This window comes from Sinocyclocheilus rhinocerous, unplaced genomic scaffold, assembly GCF_001515625.1.
Source record: "Sinocyclocheilus rhinocerous isolate Xijiao unplaced genomic scaffold, SAMN03320098_v1.1 scaffold1008, whole genome shotgun sequence".
In the NCBI taxonomy this organism is placed as follows: domain Eukaryota; kingdom Metazoa; phylum Chordata; class Actinopteri; order Cypriniformes; family Cyprinidae; genus Sinocyclocheilus; species Sinocyclocheilus rhinocerous.
The window spans coordinates 339,204-347,706 of record NW_015632723.1 but is presented as its reverse complement, the minus strand read 5'-3'; the positions used below and the strand labels follow the sequence as shown (position 1 = coordinate 347,706).

Below are 8,503 nucleotides of genomic sequence, written 5' to 3'. Positions count from 1 at the left end.
ATATTTTTTAAGTTTTAATCTAATTTTAATAATTTATTTCAGCTTAATTACTTAAAATGTTTCCACTGATATAGTAAAGCCAACAGGTACTGTATGTGTGTGAAAGTAGAGAGTGTGTTTGAAAAGAAACCAAACCCATACCTTAAAACAAACGGTACATCTGAACACGTGGGGGTGATAGTGAGAGGTTTATTTTCCAAGCCATGTTACAACAGTTACCAGAACATTCTGTGGCAGGAGTCCAAATAAATAACCTAGATTAAAATCTGTGTATAAAACATATGCAAACCTGATATCAAACCCTCTTTATCACCTTAAAGCTTTCTATAGGAATACTTTGGTGCAATCTTTCAACATTTAACCAGCAGTAAAGCACAAAGTAAAGAGCCTCTGGGTAAAACAACAATGCCGACTAGGCCAGCAGTCAGCACAACATTTGCATGCAAATGATATGTGTTCAAAAGGAGCTCCACATTATTTATAGATCTTACCTAAATCTTACCAAGAACATTTACAACGTGGCAATGATAATATACTTTTTTGGCATACATCAAGGACAAAATATGTATTTTCCTCAGAAATATAAGTCACAGTGGCAAAGACTTTTTTGGGGGGAATTACCAATTGTAAATGCTACAGCGAAGAGTCAAAGCTGCTCTTCTCCACAGAGCACACACACAGTGCATACATGATCATTTATTAGCAAAATACCACATAAATATGCAAGTAGGCAAGCAGGCGGGTGGATGGAGGTATGAATGTTCTGAATGATGGACAGCAATATCTGCAGGGTCAGTAGAGTGTCTTCCAACTGGTGTGACGGCTGTTGCATTTTTCCATATGGGTAACACTCCATAACTCCATATGGGAGGCAGTCAGTGACTTCACTAGGACAAGAGGCACACAAGCATGCTGCATGTCACTACATAAACCAGGTAACACCCTTTTACACCTACACCAGCAACACCAAGACAAGATCAGATCTACTTAGATCTGCTGCTATGTAGTTTTCTTCCCTTTCCTCCAGTTGAGGACTTCACAATCTAGAAATTAACAAAGAGAAAGAGCGTAGATAAGTGGTCACATATTTTGATGTCACATCTAATGACGAGTTGCTCATTAGAACATCTGGATGAAATTATTCAGATAACCCTCAAAAGAAAGGCTGCTATTTTTTTGCTCCTCAAAAAAAATCATTCTAAAAATAATGCTTATGTTGACAAAAATGATTTTCATGTTCAGGGTTACCACCGTAACAGCATTTCACAAAGAATTGGTAGAAGGCATAGACCAGGCATGTTCAGGCTAGTAACAACATGTGGGCTTTTTAAAGTACTTTACATCCTTCAGACAACCTCAAAGCCTGAATCATGCTGCCATCTCATTCATCATGGAGGGGATAAGGACGTTGATTCTATCCCCTAGCATTTATTCTCATTCACAAAGGCTGATGGTCGACCACAGACTCGCATCAACAAACAGCAAAAGTTTCCATCTTTTTGCTACTGTGTGCGTGAGCTGGGTTGCGTGAGGTTATCAACAAACATTTGGAAGACTGGTGGAAGAACCCTTCTTGAGGTTGTACTCCAAAATTCCCCAAACCTTTCCAAGTTGTAGCAATCATTAGAAGGACCTCAACTGTCTTACCTCAAACTCTCAAAATACCAATGAGTAAGTACCATAATCCGCCCCCCGCCCCAAAAAAACTCCAGAGTCTGTGTTTTGTGGAATTGATTCAGTGGGCCTTCACACAGGTAAAAAATGTAACCAATCGATGTTTAGCAGATCAACATTTAGTCTACAGTCTCATTAATGAAAAAAAGCAGGTTCCATTCACATATACCATTCTAAACATCTACCATTTTCACTTACAATCATAATTGTCATCCTCTTTTGAGAAGCACTCTTTGAACAGGCAAAGCATGGTCCGATAACAGTTGTCCAGTATTGACTTGGGTGTAACAGACTTCCATCCCTCGTAAGATGGGTCCGTCAAGCGATACCAGATGTTTAGTATTCTCTCTGGAAGTTCTCTCTTTTTTGACACAGGTACAAAGACACACACACACATTTAGATTATTATGAACTTAAATAATGGAAATATATCACTCAAATAACAATTAACATCTGCAACACAGACTGGACAGATTTAAAAGGTCAAATTGAGTTTAGAGATTCTTTCATTAAAACTAAAGCTTGTATTCAAAAGGAGAACGATTGTTTGAGAGTTAGCTTAGAGATACTGTGAGCAGTGGCAATGACAGCCAGAATGATTTAAAATGTGCTGCTGTTGAGAAAAGTGAAATCACATCATTGTTCTAACCTCTTCATCTTCATTCCGTTGGTTATAAAGTGCCTCAAAATCTCTGAAGAGATTCTCCAGATTGGAGAGGTATTTATGGCGTGTAGGATGTCTCTCTGGCAGCACCCTTAAAACCCTCTTTATACCCCGCTGACTAACCCAAAGCCACAAGTCCTGTAAATCTCTCTTCAGCACTGGCTCCTCTTCATTACTCATATTCTAGAGAACAGAGTGAGAGATAAACAAGATAAGAAAGAAGGAATGAGAAGAAGAGGAACAGTAATGAGGAAAATCTTCAGTTATGGTTGTGATTTATAGCCATGTATTCTTTTACAATGTCAGAGTCTCGTAATGTTAGTTAGGTCTAAGGTAGGTCAAAGGTTTTATGCCAGGTTAGATCAAATTCAGTTCAGTTACCAGATAACAGGAACAAAATGATATCATTTTCCAAATGGTTTGTATATTCCCTCTTTTTTAATAGCAGTATACAATATAACATGGGGAGTTAATAACTTATTGAACTGACCATTTACAGTTCAATAAGTCTGACTGTATGAGTTTCTTATATCCAGTCCATTAACTCCATTATAAAGTCCATTTAAAAAAATCTAGGTCTTCTTCTATCACATATATGTTGTTTGATATATCTCTAACTGTTCTTTCATCCATTTTTATATAATACTATAATACAATAATTTACTGTTGTATGTATGAATTGCTGTATTTTTTAATCTTATTATTATTTTATATATATATATATATATATATATATATATATATTTTGGTGATCTAGATATGTCTGAACAGGTTTTGTGAGATTCACCCCTGTATTTTGAGTCATAGGCCCTGAGAAACCCTAAAACTGTGATTCCAGTCTGACTCTATCGTAAGTCACAAGTCTGAAATATTTGGCAATAGGTGTCAAACAGGAAAATTTGCTAATTTATGTGGGAAGTTGTGAAGAGTGTGGCTTTAAGTAATGTAAAGTGAGTCAGAGGGACAGTGTCAGTGGGATAAAGACTTACCAGTCTGCTGATGTTACGTAGTCTGAACACCTCCTCATAATGCACTTGAATAGTATAGTTAATGGGAAAGTTCATTTTCTGTAAATATACATGTAAAACCTTTTATTGGCATGTCGTTAATTCGTGTCTCATGCTACACATTTATATTACTATTAAGTTGTATATTTTCTTCTTTTTATTTCTGTTCTAAATATCTTTCCATGTAAACTTTACAGAGCTTACAACTGTCATTTTTCAGAATATAACACCATAATTTCAAAAATATACATCTGTTTACCATAAAACGTCTCCTTAGGCTTAAATTTAGGCTCTCCCGTACTGTTTTCAGAGGTACACAGAGATCTGGTTCTGCACTCATGCACATTGGTAATAGACAAATAAAACCTAGAAGGACAGAATAAGAAAATGATGGCTTTTAACATAATGTCATTGCCTATAATGAAACCATCAAGAAATGGTTGCTGGTTTGCACTTGAACATCACATCAAAATATGCATAGCTCAACAGGGTATGACCCTGTTTTAAAACGCATTCAACATCCTTTAATACAAAACTTCAAATGATTTTATCGGTAATTAAAAGGCTTGTGCCTCGTCTAGTATCAATACAAATCTTTGTTTTAAATTTATTCATAAATGTTTTGAAGATGGAGTATATATTTCAGTTTAGTAATATTAATGTCACTTAGATTTTTTTTTTTTGCTGGCTTTTCTGCAGTATGTCACATAAACTGGTGTGAAGGTGTCTTTGAAGGCAATGACGCATGAAGTGTCAAAGTTGGTACTGTAACAAGACGCAAACCTCAAACCACAGCCCAACTTACTAGGAATTTTTTTTTTTTAACACACTTGAGCACTGCTGCAAAAGAAAATCTTTAAACATCTTCCAACAAAAAAACACAGCCAGGCAAAAGACAAAATCTGAATGAAAATTTGCAAGCCATAATTCCACAACACAAGAGCTTCTGCAGTCTACATGTTGTCAAAAGCAGGAGGCATAATATGCATGAGATGATCATACAGTGCATATGGGAGATAAAGTGAAACTCAAGCAGATTAACCGTGGTAGTAAACCTGAGGCTGATCATGTGTCTATTTCAACTCAAACTTTTATTGTTAAAGATAAGTGATTCTGACTGGCTAGCCCAGGATGGAAAGACATGGCACCGGCAGTCATCTGTCACTTTGCTGTGGATCACAGTGCGGTTGGCCTCTGTGGTTGAGCTGCACTATAGGGCAGTTAACCCAGAGACTGACAGTCAGCAAAGTCTCAGAGACCATGAAGCAGACTTCCGAGGGCCAGAGGAATTTGTCATGCCACAGAACCTGGGCTATTTACTGGTGTCCAACCACTCAACCCCCTCATCCCATCTAAGTTATTCTGGCTTTTTTGGCCTGGTATCCCCCTCCTTGCCCTCTCTTTTATCTTATGCATCTGTCAGTCTCCGCTCACTCTCTCTCTCTCTCTCTCTCCTTAACACAGGAAGTGGTGACATTAGCAGTCACGTCTTAGTCCTTCAATAGAAGTGGCATATGCAGTAGCTCTCCGCAAACATATGTTCAGTTTGACACTCATTTCAGAAGAAGCAAGAGACCAGATATGCACATTTTAAAACCACACACTCAGTCTTAGTAAACTATTTCCTAATCTAGCTCACATAATCACCCACAGAAATTCTCAAGACATTTGTTTTTGCGTAAATGCACAAGAGCCTCTTTCCTGTTAGCTGAGGAAATATTCAATCATTTGATGTTTTTCTGCAGGGCCACTGAAAAAATATTTATGTCTAGTACTGTCACATCCAAATTTCCCACATGAAGATCTTCAGTATCCTCTTGGCACGATTCCTTGCATTATACAACTTAAATCACTTAATTACTAGACTTTACTTACCCAGCAGCCCCCTGAGGAGCCAGCATTCAGACTGGACCATGGTTCTGCTTATACTCTGCTTGCACTGTGATATGGGTCGAAATTCCAGAAAATTCTTCCGACTTCTTGGTCTATAAAAAAACAAACGGAATAGTCAGAGCAAATATCACACTATATTGAACACCAGTTTCTGACCTTGCCATTACATGACTTTCTGTGCACATCACTGCCTTCCTAAATGTGTTTTCTGGACAAAGAGAACCAGTGATGAAACATCTGAATTCATTTACTCTCGTTTTGGATTGTAAAATATTTAAATATCGAAAAAGACTGATCTGGCATATCTGATTTTAATGGCACATCCGATTTTTTAAAAAAGTAGTAAAAACTCTAAGTGAAGCAGGAAATGGGAACGCTTCTCATCTGAAGGGCTGGAGCTCTGTCATAATGTTCTGTTTTTCAGCTGCGTAAAACAAATCCAGATGTCTCTTTTTGCTTCTTTCAAAAGGAAAAATTTAAATTCCTTGTAATCCTAAAGGGAATATAATAACGTCTTGACACAGTCAGCAAGTTTCTGACTAATAGCCATGTGATGAACATGTGGAGCAGAATGTACATTTAAATTTTTGTGGCTTTATCAGAAATGCCTTTATATTATTTTCAGGAAAAATTATATTTACATATAATAAAAATGTGGATGTGTAAAGTAGAATCACATCCAAGAAGAATCTATGAAGTACTGAATACAAGCCAGAACAAATCATATCCTTTATGTAACTTCATCTTAAATCTGACATAATATTTTAACTATTATTTTTTTTATTTCACAATCAGTTCATTTTCTCTGCATGGATCAAAACCCCATTTAAAAGATCTGTTTGATTTTTCTCTTCTAATCTAATGCAGATTTTGACAAATGTGGGATGAGGCCAATGGGACTTTTGAGAAAAAGACAGATTGCATATGCATACAGACATTTCATGCTGTTTTTTCATATAGTGCTGTTCATTTAAGCCAGCTTTTTATTGGTATATTTACCATTTTACATGTGCATTGATTGCCAAATAAGGCCAATATTCTGGTTATGCCTTTAGAACAAACTTCTGGAAATACTAGATGCCAAATCATGAATTCTTATTCATGTTTTTACAATATACAAAATTTTAATAGCGAAAGGTGCATCATGACGTTTCTTTTAATTTCGGCACAATGTTACAGTACACACACACGCACAAAATTTTATACAACATAACTTTGCTCACTCTATCCAATATCACCTAGGACATTTAAACATGCACAGAAATTAATGAACGGATTTAGAAAATGGAATAGTGGCTTCATTGATGGCAGTCAAGTTAAGACATTTATATGACGCTTAAGAAGAAGATATAATAAGAACATAAGAATATGACCAAATTCTGATTAATATAAGAGAAATTCTGATTTTAAAATTCTGATTAATATCTTAGATATGATTAATATCAGAATGATCTTGTGCATGTAAACGCAATGAATTACTGAGGTTCAAAAATGAAAAGATAGCAAAAATAAGAAAATCTGTAAAAATAATACAAAAGTATATAAAATTTAAAACAATGAAAGTATCATTAAAACAATACATCATACATCATGAATGCAAAGACATTTCATAAATTATGGTTATAGCATTCATATGCATGCAATCGACTTATCGACATAAACTGTTGATTTATCAATTACATTTTGGTGTCAGAACATGTTGAAAATTCACCTGTTATCTAATCAAATCAAATCAAAAGCGATCTGTCAGGTGATCGCGCTGGATCGTTTCACCTTGGCTTAGATATGAAACGCGTTGCTGCAATTAATTCCAATATAAGACGCATTTACACGCAACACAATTCAGCAGCACAACGAATATAAACAAGCCACAAACCTTTCGATTCGATGATGACCTAGGCTATCTCATCGGGAAACCATCTGAGTACTTTCAATAAACAGCAGTTGTTTGCTTAACCCTGTAGATATGACCGCTGACACTTCCAGGCATGCAGAATACTAAAAGTAGTAAATTCGCCCCTTTTTCAATGCAACGTCCACGCAAATGACTCGGAAACTCCCTTTTCTTTATGTCACCTCTTTATGTTAAGTCTATATAACGTTACACCCGCCTACAGCCTTCGCCATTCTAAAGTACCATGAGAAGAACACGCTGAGTAAAGAGCCACAGTCGATGAGACGGTTACTTTCACTTTTGGGTCCACATAAACTATTAACTCATCAGTGACTGGGTTTGAAAAAAGGTTCAGCCTTCCTGAACTAAAACACGAAGAAACAGTATATGGTGCCTTTGTATGGCCGCTCAACCAATTATAAAGAGTTTGATCCCCCTAATTAAAGTTTGAAATGTTGGGGGTCTTAAAGGTATTTTTACATACAAGTAAATACGTTTCAACAGCGTTTTCGAACATTTCATATAACGTTAGGCTATTTAAAATAGTTAGAGCGCGCTAAATTTGTAGCAACATCTCGATCGTCTGTAGCGGTCGGTATATTTAAACATCTACTGCCATTATCACGTTATAATATAATTAAGTCACAAAAATTAAATGAAATTATATTTTGTTAAAAATTTCTTTCATAAAGTTTAAATTAAGTGGACAAGACAAACACCAATCGACAATTTGACCAAAAAAAAAATACCCACCTAAGTCAATAATGCACATACTGCACTAAACCGCTGCAGTTTTACAATATTAAGGATGACCACAAAATTTACACCAGACAAAAATTGGTTCACCAAAACTATTACCGATGAACCATCAACGCCTTCAGTAAATGAGTATGGTTCAAGCAGATCCAGTGTGTCTACTTTTCCCAATTTCCCTGTAGACCTCATTCACCCATTACATTACTAATTTATTCCCTAGGTTTACTGTGGTTCTGTGGTGACAGGCTTGGCACAATTGGACACTTTTAGGAATTTCATGACAAAATGTGTTTTCGGACTCTGAAGTGCCTCATCTCGCAACACAATGGACAATGGGCATATGGGTGACCAACGCACACTGCTTTGAGCGTAGGATTGCTTTGTCAATGGCTACAATGGCCCCCTTGTTTTGTAGTACCTATAACCTCTTTTTAGGGGCATAAGCACTTGAAGATAGTGCTATCTATGCTGTCTTAACAAAGGCCAGAGCCACTCAAGACCCAAGACAAACGAAATGTCGCCAAAAATAGTGATTTGCATTATGTTTGAACTACTGCTGTAATACAATAAAAAAAATTTAAAAAAACATTACAAATTCAGTCCTGTGACAATGGA

At 36.3% G+C, this 8,503-nt stretch overlaps 1 protein-coding gene across 2 annotated transcripts; it reads right to left on the bottom strand.

The window, feature by feature from the left end:
- Positions 1-149: 149 nt before the first annotated feature.
- LOC107742887 (interleukin-34-like) lies at positions 150-7,629 on the bottom strand. 2 transcript variants are annotated; one of them, XM_016555964.1, is made up of 7 exons: positions 7,115-7,629; positions 5,221-5,330; positions 3,605-3,711; positions 3,328-3,405; positions 2,324-2,521; positions 1,873-2,035; positions 150-1,043 (listed from the first exon to the last, which is right to left on the bottom strand). In XM_016555964.1, exons 2-7 carry the CDS (start codon positions 5,258-5,260, stop codon positions 1,000-1,002), a joined length of 630 nt encoding a protein of 209 aa, XP_016411450.1. In that variant the 5' UTR covers positions 5,261-5,330; positions 7,115-7,629; the 3' UTR covers positions 150-999. The 2 variants fall into 2 exon arrangements, with proteins under 2 accessions (XP_016411450.1, XP_016411451.1); XM_016555965.1 differs by having other exon boundaries at positions 5,221-5,324.
- Positions 7,630-8,503: the final 874 nt, after the last annotated feature.

Coding starts and splice junctions, on each gene's coding strand:
- LOC107742887 (XM_016555964.1), bottom strand. CDS start 5,260: ATGGTCCAGTCTGAATGCTGGCTCCTCAGGGGGCTGCTGG. Junction 3,712..5,220: donor GCTCCTCAGGGGGCTGCTGG/GTAAGTAAAGTC, acceptor CTGTCCTTCTAG/GTTTTATTTGTCTATTACCA. Junction 2,522..3,327: donor TACGTAACATCAGCAGACTG/GTAAGTCTTTAT, acceptor TCTGTTCTCTAG/AATATGAGTAATGAAGAGGA.